Raw genomic sequence first — 20,275 nt, forward strand, 5'->3', positions numbered from 1 at the left:
TTTAAAACATAAATTGACCCCACCTCCCCCAAAAGCCCACCCTTTCCACCCCCTCCCCCCAACTTCCCCCCTCCCCCCAAACCCCCGCCTCCCCCCCAACTTTCCAGAGCTGAATACAGGGTATTGCATCCAACAAACTTAAGCTAGAATATGCTAACTATGAATACACTTTAAGTCCTGACGCACTTTTAACTCCCATTAAGTATAACCAAGTAATAGTACATCTTATTAAATTCTAATACTCATTCATATGCTAAATAAAACTTTTTAGTCCCATATTTATTCTGAATATAATCAATCCATCTTCTCCATTCCGAAATGTATCTTTGTTGCGATTGATCTTTCAAATATGCTGAAATTTTAGCCATTTCTGCTAGGTTCAAAACTTTTAGAGTCCACTCTTGTATAGTAGGCAGATCCTCCTTCTTCCAATATTGCAATACCAAAAGTCTTGCTGCCGTTATTAAATTCAACATCAATTTAGTTTCTATAACAGTACAATCTGTAATAATACCCAACAGAAATAAATGCGGGAAAAACCTTATCTTTTTCTTAAATATCTTCTGCATGTTCCACCAAATTTTAATCCAAAAAGCTTTAACTTTTTTACAAGTCCAACATATATGATAATACGTTGCATCGTCACAACCACACCTCCAACATTTAGGTTGATAATTTGAATACATACATGCTAATTTTTTGGAATCTAAATGCCATCTAAAAAACATTTTATAAAAGTTCTCTCTTAAATTTTGTGCCTGTGTAAATTTCACATTTCTGACCCAGATTTTTTCCCAAGTATCCATCATTATTGGCTCCTGAATATTCTAGGCCCATTTTATCATACAGTCTTTAACAAGTTCTGTTTCTGAATCTATTTCTATCAATACATTATATATCCTTCTTATATGCGCTTGACTTTGATCTCTAATTTGTTTTACCAAATTTTCATCTGTTGTAATACCAATTTTTCTCTAATTTGTTTTACCAAATTTTCATTTGTTGTAATACCAATTTTCCGATCTTCTTTCCATTTAGCTTGTATCTGCCCATACTGAAACCAAATTTGTACTATCTTTTCTTCTTTTAAAATATTGAATGGCTTTAGTTGCCATACATTCCTTTCCAATCTAAGAATTTCTTTATATGTAATAACATCATGTTTGAATCCCAAACTTATATTTTCTATTGCATGTTTAGGTATTGTCCAAATTGGTATTTTATGATTTAACTTACATTGATATTTTTTCTAAACTCACAACAGGGCATACCTTAATATATGTGTCTTAAAAACATTATCCACCTTTTTATCATACAATAAGTATGCATGCCAACCATATAGTAAATCACATCCCTCAATATTCAATATTCTTTCTTCTGTTAAATTAAACCAGTTACTAATTGTCGATAAAGCTGCAGCATCATAATATAATTTAAAATTGGGCATTTTATTTATTTATTTTATTAAATTTATATACCGCCCTATTCCCGTAGGACTCAGGGCGGTTTACAGGGAGAGTTAAAACAAACATACAAAAATTAAAATCAGATTAAAATTAATTAAATCAAGTCTCCAATGTAAACTAAAACCCAATAAAATTAAAACCCCTCAGCCTTGGCCAGACAGCTCGAAGAGCCATGTTTTCAGGTCCCGGCGAAATGAGCGAAGGTCAGTGGCAGTCCTAAGTTCCATTGGGAGTTGGTTCCATAGGGCCAGCGCGCCCACAAAAAACGCTCTTCCCCTGGGAATAACCCGCCGGCATTCCTTAACCGGCGGTATCCTGAGAAGGCCCTCCCTGTGGGAGCACACAGGACGAAGGGAGCTTGATGCCGGCAGCAGGTGTTCCCTCAGATAACCCGGACCCAAGCCATTTAGGGCTTTATACGTCATCAACAGCACCTTGAATCTCACCCGAAGGGCAACCGGAAGCCAATGCAGCTCGCGGAGTAGAGGTGTTACGTGGGAGTATTGGGAAACCCCCATCACAACTCGCGCGGCCGCATTCTGCACCAGTTGAAGCCTCCGAGTGGTCCTCAAGGGCAGCCCCATGTAGAGAGCGTTGCAGTAGTCTAAACGGGAGGTCACAAGCGCCTGAGTGACTGTGCGTAGGGCATCTCGGTCCAGATAGGGTCGCAACTGGCGCACCAGGTGAACCTGGGCAAAAGCCCCCCTGGTCACGGCTCCTATGTGGTCTTCAAAATTGAGCCGTGAATCCAGGAGGACGCCCAAGTTGCGAGCCCTATCACCTCTTTCACGTATGTTTTGCATTATCTTAAGTTTTACTCTCGGTCTTTTCCCTGCTCAGATAAATTTATTAATACCTTTCTGCCATTCCTCCAAATTTGAATCTTTTTTAAGTATAGGTAACATTTGAAACAAAAATAAAAATTTTGGTAAAATATTCATTTTCACTGCTGCAATTCTTCCCAATAAAGACAATTGTAGTTTTCTCCAACTATCTAACTCTTTTTGTATTTTTTGCCTTAATAATTCATAATTATTTTTATATAATTTCACATTTGAAGCTGTAATATACACCCCCAAATATTTAATCTTTTTAACTATTTCAAATCCCGTTAGTTTTTCTAGGAATTCTTTTTGTTCTATAGTCATATTTTTAGACAATATTTTAGTTTTTTGCCTATTTATCTTAAATCCAGAAACTTGTCCATATCGCAAAATTATCTCCATTAAATCTATAACCGATTGAGTTGGTTGACTTAATGTAATAACCAAGTCATCCGCAAATGCCCTTAAACTATAATCTTGATATTTTATTTTAATTCCCTTTAATTTATCTGAATCTTGTATCTTAGTCAGTAATATTTCCAATGTTAAAACAAACAGCAATGGTGACAACGGACATCCCTGTCTTGTAGCTTTTTCAATTTTGCAAGCTTCTGTTAAACTGCCATTAATTATTATTTGACCTGTTTGTTTCTGATATATTGCCCTAATAGGTTGTAAAAACGATCACCAAACTCCATCTTCTCTAATACTTTGAATAAAAATTGCTAATTCAATTGATCAAATGCCTTTTCAGCGTTCAGAAAAATCAGCGCTGCGGGGACTTGATTATTTCTTTCCAAATATTCTAATAAATTTACAATATGTCTCACATTATATTTCATTTGTCTACCACTTATAAATCCTGTTTGGTCAGTATGAATCATTTGCTGCATAACCTGCATGAATCTATTTGCTAAAATTTTTGCAAATATCTTATAATCAATATTTAAAAGTGATATTGGTCTGTAAATTTTAGGTTGGGTAAGATCTTGATCTTCCTTTGGAATCAACGTTATAAAAGCTGTTTTCCAGGATGGAGGCACTGCTCCTCCAGATTGAATTATTCTAAATAACTCCTTTAAAGGTTCCACTATTTCTAGTTGTAGGTTTTTATAGTAAATAGCTGTCAAACCATCTGTTCCAGGAGCCTTACCCACTTTTAGTTGTTTTATTGCTAAAATAATTTATTCAGCAGTTATTAATTGATTCATCCCTTCCCTGTGCTCTTGTGTAAGTATTGGAATATTGATTCCTTGTAGATATATCTATATCTAAACCTTGAATTGTATCACTAGCATATAATTTAGAATAAAATTCAACAAAAACCTTTTTAATAATATTTTGTTGAAACACCTCTTTACCCTTATATTCTATTTTGTCTATATTACGTGATTTTTGTTTTTTCCTTAACAAATAAGCTAACCACCTACCTGGCTTATTAGCATTGTAAAAAGTATTATGTTTAGCATATCGTAAATTAGTTGCCACTTGATCTGCCACCAGCATGTTAAACTGCCCTCTTAACATTAATTGCTTCTTTCACCCTGTTGTCAGATGGGTTCAAGATAAAGGCCCTCTCTTTCAACTTTATTTCCTCCTCTAGCTCCTTACGCTTATGTTCCAATCTACGTCTATGTTTATTATTCAAATATATTAAAACTCCTCTCATATAAGCTTTACTTGCGTCCCAAACCATTTCAATTGGAGTACCCTTATGCATATTTATAATAAAAAATTCTTTCATTTGTTTTTTACATTCTTCCACATTTTCCTCATATCTAAACAAATTTTCATTTAACCTCCAAGATCTCCTGTCACCCTTCCCCTGATCCAATTCCATCCATACTGGGCTATGGTCTGATAAAGTTCTTGGACATATCTTGGATCTTCTTAACCCTAGAAAAAAATCATTAGTAGTTAGTACAAAATCAATCCTAGAAAAAGATTGATGTCTATCAGAAAAAAAGCAAAATCCCTTTCTTCCACGTTTCGTTCTCTCCAGACATCTCTCAATTCCAGATCGTCTTTCATATCAAAAAAAGATTTAGGCAATCTAGCATGATTTGGAATATTTTTTAAAGTTCCTTTTTTATCTTTCTGTGTATCCAAAACTCCATTCCAATCTCCCATTAAAATACATGATTTATAATCCCATTGAATTATTTTATTATGTAGAAGTTTATAAAATTCTCCTTGTTGTTGATTGGGTGCATATATTCCAATTAAAAGTATTTTCTTCCCTTCTATTAAAAGTTCAATTATAATGTATCTTCCTTGTTTATCTGCTTCAATTAGATTATCTGTTAAGTCCTTCTTCACATAGATAACTACTTCATTTTTCTTGTCTGGAGCAGATGCAATAAATTGTATACCCAATCTGGAATTTATCAAATATTTTTGATCTGATACACAAATGTGTGTTTCCTGCAAACATGTAACATCATTTTTAAATTGTTTTAAATACTGAAATATTTTCTTGCTCTTTTGCGGAGAGTTTAGACCATTAACATTCCATGTTAGAAACTGTCGCCATCTTTTGCGACTTGAAGCTTTTGGAACGTATCTTGCAGATCCTTAAGCACCTGCCTCTTTGGTTTCGCTCCTTCCACTGCTTCAGTATTAGTGGATTCTTGAGCTGTAATTTTAAGATTCTGTTTCTGTTGTTCTTGTTGTTGTTCCTTTTGTCTGGTTGCAGCCTGTGTCATTCTTTGATGCTTTGGTTCTTCTAATGATGCCAGGGGCTGCGCAGTTTCCACAGTTTGCTGTACTTCTTTTACAGTCAGCGAGGTCATTTCTTCACCTTGCTGTATACCTTCCATTTGTGCCTGTCGCGCTCCATCTTCCTTTCCTCTTTTGAATTCTGGGGGTGGCGGTGGACCTGCTTTCAGTACATTACAATAAAAATCTCTAGTCTTCAGAACTGTATTAAGACGATATCTTGTACCTGCATAATTCACCACTATCCCAGTTGGTATCTCCCATCTGAACTGGAGCTGTCATTTTTTTAATTCATCTGCCAAAAAAACAAACTCTTTCCTATTTCTTAAAATTCTTGGTGGAATTTCTTTCAAAATTAAGACCTCTTGATCAGCCACTTTAAATCGATTATTATAAAAAGCTTGAATAATCGCATTTCTGATCATTCTCTTTGTAAAATAAACAACCACATCTCTTGGTAGTTTTCTTTGCCTAGCAATCCAGGAGTTGACACGAAATATTTTATCTATTTCCATTATAAAATCTTCAGCTCGCCATCCCAATATAGGTGCCACAGCCTTTGCAAGTGTCTCTTCCAAGTATTCTTGTGCATTTTCTTTCAGACCTCTTATTCTCAAGGCAAACTCCATGTCTCTATATTGTATCATTACCACCTCATCATCGATCTTATCTATTTTATTCTCAGCTTCGCACATTTTAGCTTCCAGTATCAAATTACTTTGGTTAACTTCTTCCACGCGTTCATCCAAACGCTCAATACAGCCTGCCAACCCCTGAAATGCCAGTAAAATATCCTCTCTTATTTCCTTATTTTTCTCATTAATGAGCTCCGCTATTTGCTCAGATTGAAGTTTTAAAGCCTCTTGCAGATCTTTTAATGTTAATGTTGGTGGGGGTACTGCGGGGGATGGCATCAAGGTCTGAAGTGCAGATTGTTGTTGAACTGGTGATGCCCCCGCACTTCTAGAAACAGGAGCTCTAGGCAGTTTAGAAGCCATTTTAACACCCATTAACTTTCGTTTCTCACTTTCACTTTTCCACCCAATCCTTATATAAAAGTCGTAATTTAGCTTAAAAGCCCAGGTTGCAACTTTGTTACTTTCCTTTTAAATCTCCAAATCCATTACATTTCTTTTGTATCAGCTTCAAATGTTTTTAAAAGAGTCTTTTACAGCTTTTAAAGACCCACTTTCTGTCTTCCTCCTTGGTCTTTTTTCCCGTTTTCTCTAAATGTTCATTCCGGCACCATCTTCCTCCCCTTTCTTTTAATTTGAGCTTTGGAGAAGAAAAAAGGTAGCTCCCCAGAGTTAAAGATCATGTACTTGCAATTTCAAAATTCTCCTGCTCAGCTCTGCCTGCATCCGAGTAATCCAAAATTCAGTATTGAGTGCAGGGATAGTTGCAGCGTCCTGCTCTGTTTAAAACAGAGGAGTCCCCGAGTCCAGAGTTAAATTCAGGCTCCGAGGGAGCTCTCACCCTTCGGCCCCCAGATTAATCACTCTGGGGGTCTAGGGGAGCTCTACCTCTACCTGAATGCTCACCCTCCCCTCTTCTCCCAAGTGGGGGGTTCCCAAGCCGCGAGACAGCTGATTGTTGCTGTTTTCGCGGCTTGAACGGAATCAAAGGGGCTGACGGTCAAGATGACCGCCATCGACGAAGCCTTGCCACCCGGAAGTCCCAGACCCAATAATTTCTATGTACTTGTAACTCTTTTTTTTAAAAAAATGTTTTATTAATTTTTTTACAATAACAATCCTTAGTGCGTGTTGTCTTGGTTCATATATTTTGAAAAAAAACATTAGTTAATTAACAGTTAATAATAATTATTTTTGTACTTCCATAATCAGCTTATTAATTAGTATATATCTTTGATCTTCCCTTCTCCCAATAGTATTCTCCTTCTTCAACCTTAAACAAATATAATTCTTAATAATTTAAATGCATAAATGGTTAAATAGAAACATATTTTTCATGTTTGTACAAATAATAACGTCCATGTATGACATCTTTTTCTTATCAACATGTTTATAAAATCATAAAAATCATCTTATTAGTTCATCCATATAAACTATTTTCATAATTCTTATTTAAGCTTAATTTCCCGTTAATATTCAAACAATTCTTATCAGTCATGATTTTCTCAATATTTATCATCTAAATATCCAGATTTTCCATTTAGATACATCATATTTCATGCGTTATAAAAATACTATACTACTTATATATCTTATGACATCTACCTTTAACATCTTTTCTGATCAGTTTATATTTCACATTTTTGTAAAAGTTAATTTGCTAAATCACTATATATCCTACTTTTGAAGTTCTTATTTAAGCTTAATTTCCCCTCAGTATTTCACTCATTCCTTAGTCCTAATTCTCTTCAACTTAATTTACCTTTACATTTCAAACTTTTCATTCACATACATCATCCCAATATTTTTACACTTTATATATTATAAAAAATACTATATTACTTATATCTCTTATCCCTCTTACTGTAAGGCCTCTTTATATCCAAAGTTATCTGTTCTTTTAACTGTATTCAAGCAAATGTTTGCTCATGTAATACTCCATGTGGTAGGGTGAGTCAAATCTCTTGAATCGTAGCTTTCCAAATTGATATATTCCACTTGCCAGGAAGTTCTTGTATTTTTGTAAGTATTGTTGGGAATGGAGAAGACAGAATGCGTAAAAGATATGCTTTTTGTCTCCCAAATTCTAATGGTTCTCCTGGCAATTCTATAGTCCATTTCTTATCTTCAGGTTTATTTTGACGTTCTGATGAATAAAGTATCTTTTCCATTTTTGTTGTTATGTCCAAGTCTTCTAGGTTTTTTCCTGTTTGTGTTAAATTATAATTCTCTTCATTTGTAGCTTTGCTGATTAAATCGTTTTCTTCTAATTTATGTTCTATTATCTGATTTGTTTGTTCATTCTTTACCATCATTTTCTGTTTTTTGATTGCGTGTTTAGATTAGAGATGTGCTCATTTATTTTGTCAAAGTTGTTTTTGATCTTTTAGTGGTTTAAAGTTATTGTCCTTTGTATCTGTTGTAGCATTACATACATTTCCTCCTGGAAAGTATTTGTCTTGTCTTGAAATGTTGCTTCTGGAGGTCTTTGATATTCCAGGCTAGGTCCTTCAGGAGTAAGTATTAAATGTGGTTTTCTGTCATTTTTTGATAAGTATATAATATCCATGTTGTCTCCCCCTTTCAAATAGTCCTTCATTAGTGCCATAGTCTCTATAATTAGCCTTGTTTGTATAGTTCTTATCTTTATATATAGTTTTTATAATCCACTGTATTTTCAGTTATCAAGGCATCAGTAATCAGTATTTTACAACAGTTCTTTTATTCAGGGTCAGTTGTCAACCAGTCAAAATTGTAGTTCAGTATATTTAGTCATCTTGAGTCCTTCCTGTAAATTCATCCCTAAAAGATTAGCCCAGAGTCAAAACTTTCTTTTTCTGTAAACAGTTCTTGAGTTTAGACAAAGGTCAGAGTATTTCTTTTCCTACAGGCAGTTCTTAATCTTATGGTTGGCCCAGTATGTATTCTTTCTTTGTTCCCACCCAGCTGTCTTCTGAGGGTTATTAAAGTTCAAGAGAACAGATTATTCTTTGTTTCTGGGCATCTTGCCAATTTCTGAGCCAGTGTTGTTAATGTTCTATGCTCTAGTTCTCTATTATTATTATTATTATTATTATTATTATTATTATTATTATTATTATTATTATTATTATTATTATTATTAAAACTTATATACCGCCCTTCTCCTGTAGGACCCAGGGCGGTTCACAAGGCAATTAAGACAATATAACAATACAAAAGTTAATAACAAATTAAAATAAATTAAATTATCCTTGATTAAATCTAAAACCTTTAACTCTTAATTAAAAACCCCAATTACAATAGGTTAAAAATTAAAAGTTCTCAGTCCTGGCTGGAAAGCTCAAAGAGCCAGGTCTTCAGGTCCCGGCGGAACGAACGAATATCTGGGGCAGTCCTGAGCTCTACGGGTAACTGGTTCCAAAGGGCAGGCGCGCCCACAGAGAAGGCCCTCCCCCAGAGTGTCGCCCTCTGGCAATCCTTTGCCGACGGCACCCTGAGAAGGCCCTCCCTGTGGGAGCGCACAGGACGAAGGGAACTTGATGCTGGCAGCAGGTGTTCCCTCAGATATCCCGGACCCAAGCCATCAGGTGTCAGTAGTAGTTTATTTTCCAGCTTTTTCAGACAAAAATTATTATTATTATTATTATTATTATTATTATTATTATTATTATTATTATTATTATTATTATTTCATCAAAACCCTTTAAGGTATAATCTTAGAAGTTATTTTTTAATTTCTAGATTTATCCAGACTGTAGTATTTTAACTTTGATTTCAATATATTTCTTTCCCCCCTTAAAGGTTAATTCACCGCTTCCTTCTATAAGGGAGGGGGGGTGTAGTCCCCTCCCTTCACTTTCAGAGGTTTTCTTACTTTGGGGATCTTTCCCAAGGACTTAGTTACAGAGTAGAGGAGAGAAGATCGATACTCTCATCAGTTCCAAGCATGCTGTTCACCGTTGTTCTGGTTCGTGCTCTTGGACTTCAGCTGCAAGTAGCTTGGGCTAGACGCTGGTGTGCAGCTAGCTTTTCTCCTGTTGGGTTAGAGGGCTTCCCCGTATCATCAGGACACCCCTCTTTCTTTGTCACCTCTCCGGGGCAACTTCAGACCCATTTAGGATCCCCTGGCAGGGCGAAATCAGCTGTGGGGTGCAGAGCTCCACAATCTCACAGCTGTGTGCTACGGCGCAAAAACCAGAAATCATAATCCTTTCTGTATAATCTTATAAAATGGACTGGTATTATGCAGAATATTTAGCACAGTAACATCTGAGGCTTCAGTAGGTTGAAAACCATGCCAGTCATGCATGAAGGTGTTTATAGCAGAGGCTAAGAAAAATCTTAAGGAGAATATTTTGTGGTGAATGTAGAGAGTTCATTCAAACTTCAAATTTTTCCTTGGAAGATCTTTGTAGAGTTGTCACCTGGCTCTCTGAGTTCATATTTATTAATTACTGCAAGGTTAATTTATATAACTCTTCACAAATTTCCTCTAACAAGAAAATCTATAGAAAATAGTTCCTGGCAAAGCTCAGGACACTTTTCTTGAAAACTCCAACCCCAGAAATGGCTCTAGTATGTCTCACTGTAGAAGTTAGTATATTAGACTTACAATGAAGGTCCACTTCCTGTCGCCAGGGACAGGCCACCTAGCCCAGGGGTAGGGAATCTTGGCTCTTTTATGACTTGTGGACTTCAACTCCCAGAATTCCTGAGCCAGCATAGCTGGCTCAGAAGTTCTGAGAGTTGAAGTCCACGAGTCATAAAAGAGCCAAGGTTCCCTACCCCTGACCTAGCCTATCCAAGCAGTTAGAAGAAAGTGGGGAGAGGAAATGCATCAGTACTCCATCAATTTCTTTAGCTAATTACACATAAATCTCTTCGAAATTTCTCCTCCCACAAAAAGCTGGTTTTAGTTCTTCCCCTAGAATGAGTAGTGGAATAAAATCTCTTATTGTAGAAAATGGGTATTTGCTGTTAAGTCATATGTACTATTTTCTATCATTTAACCAGTCTTAACTATTTGGGAACTGTCTCTAATGCTTGAGCCATTAAATAATTAGTCCTAACCAATGATATAATACTTTTTGATTAAAAAAGTAATATTGCTTAATTTTATAAGTTTTGCAATTTTCCACTTTCTCTTTCCACATACAGATATCCATAGAAATTTCTGAAATGGGTTGAGTATTCTTGCTCATGCAGAGGAGATGACTGTTCATGCAAAGTCTTTGGTTCCCTTTGACACCAAAGAGTAGTTATGCAAGGAAACTAAAGCTTATTGTAGCAGTGGCACTAGTAGTAATTGACTATGAATTATTTTTACAAGCCTCCACTTCTTCAAATTAAAGTTTCCTCCAGGGAGCAGTATGTATTCTGTGGTATATCATCCTTGATAAACCACCACTACTTTTTGTATGCCAGTACTGCCCACTTTTTCTGAGTGAGAACAATAATTGTTTCCTAACTATACCTATCTTTGATTCAAAGGACTGAAAATAAACCTCAGCCTAGAAAAGATCCCTTTTCCTTTATTAATGAAGTAGTTTTCACAGATATCCTAATTCTTAGAATTTTCCTTTTATTTTAATGCTAGTTTGGGATTATTTGAAAACAAATATGAATATAATATTTTAGATGTGAAACCTCTTAATTTAAATTTATGTCTGCTTATGCCATCTACTCGCACTGAAGATTTTGAACTGCATTTTTATGCTCAGTGCCCCATTGGTAGCTAATATTTTCAATAATTATAATTAATAATTACTTCTAAAATATGTAAGATTCCATTTATGTATAAAACTGGTATTATAAGAAAGTTTTTTGTGTAGGGTGTTCCATGCAGTTACAATCTCCAACATTACTTGCCTTTCATTGCCCATTCCATCAGATCTGGCAGAGAAGGCGTAGTGGAGGTCCTGTCTGTCAGGGAATGACAGTTGGCAGGTCCCAGGAGATGGGCCTTGTCAGCCATGGCACCCACCTTTTGGAATCTTCTCCCCACCCCCCCGAAGTGAGGTTAGCTCCATCCCTCTTAACATTCCACAAAAGTATCTTCTTTTGTTCCATGTGCTTTTTTATTGTTTTCATATGACTGCTTTTATATATTTGTTGATTTTTAATGAAATACTGTATGCTGCCCAGAGTCACTTTTTTCTGAGATGGGCAGCCATATCAATTTGATGTATAAAATACATTTAAAAAGGTCTTTTCAAAAAAGACTTAATACTGTAATCCAGTCACCATTTGAGCTGACTTTTAAACAGCAAAGGACATTGCAATAGAATGGAAATGAAGGGAGAGAGCGCCAAAAGCAACTTACAGCCTTCCAGGTGTTTTATTAGCTGCAGTATTGTAAGAGAAGCTGATTTAAGGCAAGGTCCAGTGCTTTGTCTGGTGCCCATGGAGGTCCAGGCAAAGGAAACATCATTTTATATTTTCACCCTCAGTGTACTGAATGAAATTAATTTCATACGGTAAAGAAAATAACAGTATGTGCAAAAATAAAATCACTCAGATTTCCAAATTCCGTTAAAAAATTAAATGTAGGAGTCCATCATTTTCAGTATTTGCCTTTATTCTCAAACCGCCCCCCCACTAAAATTGTATATTTGTTTCTTGCCCAACCCTAAACCTAGTGGAATCATTAATTTTATTTGGAGGGTGGAAGTGGCAATATTTCAGAGTTTGGGAATCGCTGCTTTACCGTGGGCTCTACTCTGATTCCTTAACAGCTGCATCTGGGGATATGCAGGCCTACCAGTTACGCAGAACACCAACCACCACTTCCCTTCCACAAACAGTTGTGATGACAACTCCTGTGTCCTTGACATCTCAGTCAACCAAAACAGATGATCCCCAACTAAAACGAGAAATAAGGCTGATGAAAAATAGGTATTTGCTTTCCACTTATGTTCTGAAAAGAGATCTTGTGTACAGAAATTACCAATAGGTTTCAGTCTTTTATCTTGCCTAAGGAATATTATTTCCTTCTAAATATTATAAATATTATATTGCCTACTTTTTTCCTGATTTCACTTTATTTTGGAGTGGGAAATGCCTTTGTTTAAAAATGCCTTATTTCAAGAAATAAAGGGAAAAAGAATTGTTGTTTTTAATAAATAAGAAAACAAGATTCTTGAAAAATAAATTTAATGTATCCCCCTAGGAGCCTTAGTTTTTTCACTTGTGCTTCATAATGAAAAAGTATTGTGAAACATTTCATCACGTATACCCAGTGGTGGGATTCAGCCGTTTTGCACCAGTTCAGCAGAACCAGTAGCTAATTTTTTGTTCCCCAGGCCCAGAATGGACTTTTGGAAGCGGCATCCACACAGAGAACCAGTTGTTCCCATATTTGAATCCCACCACTGCATGTACCATACTGATGGATCACTTGAACTTCTACCCTTTGTGATTTTTAATGTGTCAAACGTCTGAAGTAAAACCCTATATAGCAGACATGTCAAACACAAGGCCCGGGGGCCAGATCCGGCCCGTGAAGTGGTTTCATGTGGCCCGCGAAGCCATCCTGGAAACAGTGAGGGAACGGCCCCCACTGCCTTGGCCCTGGCCCAGAGACCCTCCTTCTGCCAGAGACCCTCAGATCTGTCCCACTCCTCCCCAGGCCCCCATAGGCCCCCTTGATGCGAACGATGTAGAGCTGGCCACGCCCACCCAGTAGGCCATATGCACTCTAGCCACGCCCACCCAGTAGGCCACACCCACCCTGGCCATACCCACCTGGCGCCTTGAGGGCAACTGCAATGGTGATGCGGCCCTCAATGAAATTGAGTTTGACACCCCTGCTATATAGGCTTCAGACTATATTACATCCTTCTGTGGGTACTTAGTTTGAGGCCATATTCAGTGGACATACGGTTATTTTGTTCCTTAACATTACAGCAGATTTATACATAGTTACAGTACCTTGCTTTTTCTTGGACTCATTTAACTGTAGACAGTCTTGACAGTTGATTTTATTTGGTATAAAATATTTAAAAAGTGCTCAGCATTTATTTCAAAATTTAGTTGAAAATTAAATCAGATCTTTATTACTGCCAAAGATCAGCAAAAGGAAGGAAGAGTACTGTCAATTAAAAACATAAAAAGTTCATCAAAGGTTAAAAATAATAAAAAGCTAAAAAGATATAAAACAAAGTTCTATATATAAAACAAAGAAGGGGTAGGAGCATAAGATGAATGTAGGGGAGCATAAAGGTTAGTACATGGCAGACCATGTAAATCACAATACAGAGCACTCTAGATAGAATGACAAATCTATACTTAACCTGGCAAGGGAAATGCCCTAATCATCATTTAAAGAAATAATAATAATAATAATGGCCACCATCTTCTCTAAGCAAAAATGGAATGTTCGTGAAATATGTTGAATTTTATATCGTAATTAACATATTTTTGCTTTTGGATTTCAGAGAAGCCGCTCGAGAATGCCGTAGAAAAAAGAAAGAGTATGTTAAATGCCTTGAAAATCGAGTTGCTGTCCTTGAAAACCAGAACAAAACTTTAATTGAAGAACTAAAAACTTTAAAAGATCTTTATTGCCATAAAAGTGTGTAAGAAAAGAAGGTAGAAGCTTTTTTGCGACTATCAGGGGAAATTTGATTTTTTTAAAAAATTAAAATGAAAGGTCAAAAATCTCTGTTCAAATTCTACAACTTAAAGACTTAAAATATTATTTGAAATTGTTGCATGGCAGAGTACCAAAAGAAAGCATGAAATTGTGTGAAGCCATTCCTCTGGCACAACTGGAATCTTGATTAAATCAGGCTATATGGACATGTACCTTCTGTCAATCGAACAATTGGATTTCATGAGCTGTAGTTTAATTTTAAATGCTTGTTAACTTTTGATTGCAGTTAAATTGCAGATAAACTAAAATTGCCATCAGCTATAAATGTCTATTAACATATTTAATCAGGATATATTCATGTTTATTCTTTAACCCATCATACTAGACCTGTGCACATAAATTTACAAGCAATCAACTGCACATCTGCAGTGAGCATTCATTCAGAGTCCATAAGCTCCAAATCCATGCATTCAGAGTTCCCAGTTGTGTGGTTTCTATTTACTTTTGTCATATTAGTGCACGGGGTCACCTGTATTTTTTGTATAACTGGCACAGTTCTCATAAGAAGGATTTTTAGTTTGTATACATATTTTTTTTCCTTCAGATTGGAAATTCTAAGCTGCACTAATTTGTTGAGACTATAGAGATGATTTCAAAGGCAGACAATTTAAATTTTTTAATGTGCTGTTTATCAATATTGATAAAAGCAAAGGATTCCTTGTGATTGGAGGCACCTGAAGACATGAAATATATACCAATCATAGTTATTACAATGTTTGCTGTTTTATACAACTGAACAAATTCTACTGGAGAACACCTTAACTATTTTTGCCTAGGCATTTAATCATAGGTAAGAAAAATGTCTGAAAAATGAATTCAAGTGAATGTGCATCATGTATGCTATTTGAAGATCCTGTTCCTGGCATACAGTGACTGAACAAATGCCAGGATCCTTAGCTCTGCCCATTTTATACCACAGAAAAACCAAAGATAATGCACAGAGAGAAACATTGAAGTACTTAATTTCAAGACTCTATTTGTAAACCTAATAGTAATTCTGATTTTTATAAAGAAGTAATCCAGCTGAAATTGATCTCAGATATATTTTTATAGTTAAAATATTTACCTTTTATATGGGTATTTTAGATATGTACAATTTCAGAAAGCAAATATTTTTATCTCAGATTGTCAACTTTATATTTGTAGAATTTTTTGAGAAAATAAAGCCTATTTCTGTACTTTCATCTGGTAGGGATTAACAAAAATATTCTTGAATATTTTGGGGTGGGGGAAAGGTTCCTATTGTTCATAGAAAAATGCATGGATCTTTTCAATATGAAGATGCTGTCAGGGATAAATATGTTACTTTGCTTTCTTATTTTCAAGAAATGTTAAAGACTTGTTTTGCATACCTAGTGAATGTTAAGCCAAGAGTTGTTGCCACAATACTTAATCATTCCAATGATGCCCTTTGAAATTATGCCATTAAATGCATTTCAATCCGTATTTTAGGCCGTGAAGATGCTGTTATACTGCTGCATATGTTAAAATTCTGGGCAATTTTGAGATGATCATGATACAGCATTCCGTAGAAAATGCCATGAAATCATTCCTTCTGCTGCCATCCGCCCCATGCATTAGAGAACAGAACAGCAGAATATTTCAAAACAGCTAGGGAATTATGCAGAAAATTGTTAATAAACTTTAAAACAAAAATGACAGTGCCTTTCTCTCCCAAAACTGTTAAGCTTCCAAGAGCTAAAGAAGAAAAGAAGCTGCATGGATTTCTGCAGTTTTGGGGTAAACATATCAAAAAATGTTTTAACCTGTACAATAGGCTTGACACATCTGATGTAACCTCACCCAGCAAAAAACAACAACTGGAAATGGAAAGCCCTCTTTTAAAAAAATCCAATCCTTGAAAATAAGCCATATGCTTCTCTTGGTTCTGTTCTCTTTTAAAGACTTAAAGGGGGTGGGGTGGGGGGGGCTACTTACCACTTTTTATTGCCTAAGTTGGGCATAGGCAATTTAATGCTTACCAGGTATACTGGACTGAAGTTCACATCTCACCTGATGTGATGGACAAAAAGGATTATGAGAAGTTGTGATCCATGAATCTGGAGGGCAACAAGTTGCCTATCTCTGTACTTAAAATATTCTGAAAAAAGACATTGGGATTCTGGGAATGGGTATCTTTGGAAGCTCCTCTTCAGGGCTCCATTTTTTGCAGGCACAAGCAGAGCTAGGTAAGCCTCAGCAGCCAGTGCTATGTGGTGATGTAACATAGAGGGCTGATGTTCAGGGTGAAATGTAGCCGAAGCTATTAGTTTTGCACCAGAGCTCCATAGTTATGTACTGTGGAGAGAAGGGTATATATACATATATATGTGTGTGTGTGTGTGCACATGAACTTTTCCAATTATTTATCCTCACCTGAATGTTGAACTCCTAAAAAATGCCTATGATATATGTCTATAAAAACTTTTAATAAATAAAACTTATCAAAAAGTGCCTAGTTATTTCTTTAAAAATAATCTCTAAATATGGTGCGCATGCACATACACACACGCACAATGTCAGATTGCAAACACCCATCATCCCAACAACGCAAATCTGCTTTGCCACATTGTTCACATGCATAAAATTGCGAACAGCTGCTGTTCATAAAACAGAGCACCTGTATTGTTAGTCTCTCCTATGGATCGCAACCACCAAGTCTAACGTACAGTATATAGCTCCTACAGCTGAATTCACTTCTGTGCTTTTGTTAATTTCATCATGTTCAGAAGAGAATTGATGTTTTCAGATTTAACACCAACACTTGACATTTAACATAAATTCTGATACCTATATTATTTTTTGCTAATCTTAGCTCAATATTGCTATATGTGTTCAAAATATATTTAATAGCAAAAATGCTTTGGTATTCAGAAACTATTTAAATATGTTTTAGAACAAGATGAGGCTTTTTTTAAAAAAACTATGCAGCCTGCTGATGAAGTTTTGCTAAACTAAACTTGATTTGCATTGCAACATTATTCCACATTATCACTAATTTCATGTACTATTTAACATGATTGACAGTATCAAGTATTAGTAAATTCAGTAATGTCCAGTGGATTAGCTATTTGATGAAAGAAACCTTAATCTTAATTTTTAAACAATTTAAACATTTTCAAGAATAAAAATAAAAATATTTTCCAATTTGTTCAGCCTTCAGAAGATCTAATACTTATTTTCCCATATGAAATTAAATAGCAGTTGTTCATTAGCCTCAAAAATAATGTCAGTTCTAGTTAATTGGTACATGGATGGGGGACCATCAGGAATAACCAGAGTTGTTATATCAGGATGTTGAAAATATACCCTGGAAGGAAGCAATGGGCAACCAATCTCACTTTGCTGTGAAGAAAAAGAATTGAGCCAGCCAATAGTTGCAATTTTTTTAAAACTAGCTATGGAATACATAACAAGAATGACTTGTAAGTCAGGGTCCCCAACCCCTGGTCTGTGGACCGGTACTGGGCTGTGGCATGCCAGCAATAAGTCCATACAAAGCCCCATCCGCAATAAGTCCATACAAAGCCCCATCCGTGGGATGCAGGCAACACACAAAACCACACACACTCCGGTCTGTGGAGAAACTCCACAGAACCGGTCCCTGGTGCCCAAAATGTTGGGAACCTCTTTTGTAAGGAATGGATGGCTTTTACAGAGGACACTGGATGAAGCAGGTTATCTGGACTTTTTTTTCAGTCTGGATCCATGCCAGGGCACAGCACTGAAACAACATTGACCGCATTTGACTATCTTTGGAAGGCTCAGGATGATGCAACTATTCTGGCCATCCTGGGCCTTTCAGCGGCTTTCAGTACCATTGATCATGATATCCTGGACTACCTTCAAAGTTAGGAATGAGAGACACTGTGTTATAGTGGTTCTCCTTCCTCCGTGACTGGTTGCAGTCGGTGGTGTTAGGAGAGAAGGGGTCAAGCTCTAGGTCAGTGGTGGCAAACCTATGGCACGTGTGCCAGAGGTGGCACTCAGAGCCCTCACTGTGGGCACACTCACCATGCCCTGGAGATGGCAACCGTCCCTCTTCAAGCAGCCACCCGCTAACTCGCCGAGGTCCCATGTGGCTGGATGCCTCCCGGCACAGCTGGTTTCCCTCCCCCCCATCCTGTCCCTCCTGGCCTCGCATGGTCTCCTTTTCCTGGGCACGACCCACTGCATCGCCTCCTCAGCTGTTGGCCATCCATCCAGCTCAGAGGCAGCTTCTTTGAACTGCTGGTGGAGGGCTGCGGAGCCCCAGAGTGCTCCAGTTGAGGGGCCAGCAGGCTGTGGCTGCTGACGGACTCTGTTGGTCCTCATGCGCTCGCTGGCTTCTGTATGTGGGGCCAATGGTGTCCAGCAGCAGTCACCCCAGCCCTTGCCTTGCCCCATGGAAATGGTGTCCCCACCCTGCCTTATCTCACCCTACTGGACGAGCCTCCTGCCTACCGCCCCACTTGCCAGAGACCCCCTGGATCTCCTCTATCCCTCCCACCCCCACAGGCGTCCATCTCCACGAGCAACATTGAGGTGACCATGCCCACCTTGGCCACACTCACCCAATCTGCCATTGACCACCACAGCCATGCCCACCCAGTGGGCCACGCTCACCTGGCACCCGGCAATAAATAAGTGGGTTTTGGGTTGCAGTTTGTGCACTTGGTCTCTAAAAGGTTCGCCATCACTGCCCTAGGTCCCTGAAATAGGAAGATGCCTTGGGCTCAAGCCTCTCACCAATCCTTTTTAAAAGCCACATGGAAACACTAGGGGGGGTCATCCGTCACTGTGGGGTTTGGCATTAGTATGTTGATGATACCCAACTATTTATCTCTACCCCTAGCCACACAAGTGGTGTGGTGCTGGTCAAGTGCCTGGAAGCTGTAAGGGTCTGGATGGGGAGGAACTGGCTACAGTTCAATCCTGCAAGATGAAATGGCTATGGGTTTTTGGTCCCCAGGATCAGATACTTCATCTTTGACTCTGGACACAATGGCGCTTTCCTGAAGTGAGCTGGTGCACAACCTGGGGTTCCTCCTGGACTCATGGCTCCTGTTCAAGCAGATGGCAGCTGTGGCTAGGGGGATCTTTGTGCATGTTTGATGTGCCAGTTGGGCCCATTCGTGGATCAGAACGGCTTGCCCACGGTCATCTCCCATCTGGCTTACTGCAATCTTCTCTACATGGGGTTGCCCTTGAAGACTACGCAGAAACTTCAACTGGTCCAGAATGCAGCACAGTAATGAAAGGCCCCTAGGTTTGCCCATATAACACCTGCACTGGCTTCCAGTTTGTTTCCGGTACAATTCAAGGCACTCATCATCAGCTTCAAATGGCACCAGGCCAGGCTACCTGCAGATTGCTTTTCCCTAAGGACATCCACCCATCCTACCAGGTCAGATAGGGTAGGCTTTAAAGACCTGGCTTTTCTCACAAGTGGCTAGGAATTTAGAAGATGGCATAGTAACATTGATTGGTGCCAGGTTTTTGTTGTTTTCAATGTTTAATGTTTTAACTTTTTGAGTTTTTAGATTTTAAAATGATATCTCTTTTAATTTTTGAATTTTTGACTGGGAGCTGCTCAGAGTTGGTTGAGAGATGGGTGGCTAAATAATGTTTTTAAACAAATAAATAAATGTTTCTAGCCTGAGAAAGATTGATTTCCAACAAATTTTATTTATTTATTTTCAAGAATATAGAGGCTAATGTCATGTCAATAACTTAACCTGGCCTAAACCCTGATGAAAAGCATCCAGAGAAGAACTTGCAACAGTTATTCCTAAAAAAATGAAAATAAAAAGAAATTTGGAGACTGAATGAAACCTTATGGAGTCCAAGGATGACCACTTGTGCAGTGGCAAGCTACCGCCTTTTTCAAGACAGGGAATACCACCCCCTCTTGCAATGAATCACTAACCACAGCTTGGACCCAACTATATGCCACTACAGTACCTAGGAGGGCTTTGCCAAACAGGAGACATGGGTCCAGATGACAAGGACTCTTCA

The 20,275-nt window shown here is 37.6% G+C and overlaps 1 protein-coding gene across 5 annotated transcripts in view; it reads left to right on the forward strand.

Annotated features, from left to right (window-relative positions):
* Positions 1 to 16,722, forward strand: part of ATF1 (activating transcription factor 1) — a 42,777-nt gene extending 26,055 nt beyond the window's left edge. For 4 of the 5 annotated variants that reach the window (XM_083353634.1, XM_083353633.1, XM_083353636.1 and 1 more), the window contains 2 exons: positions 12,360 to 12,519; positions 14,061 to 14,535. In XM_083353634.1, the coding sequence (XP_083209760.1) occupies positions 12,360 to 12,519; positions 14,061 to 14,205 (305 nt within the window). In that variant the 3' untranslated portion in view covers positions 14,206 to 14,535. Of the gene's footprint in view, positions 1 to 12,359; positions 12,520 to 14,060; positions 14,536 to 14,925 lie in introns of those variants that run through there. The other variant, XM_083353635.1, reaches the window with a different exon arrangement.
* Positions 16,723 to 20,275: the final 3,553 nt, after the last annotated feature.

This window comes from Vipera ursinii, assembly GCF_947247035.1.
Source record: "Vipera ursinii genome assembly, chromosome: 2".
NCBI lineage: Eukaryota > Metazoa > Chordata > Lepidosauria > Squamata > Viperidae > Vipera > Vipera ursinii.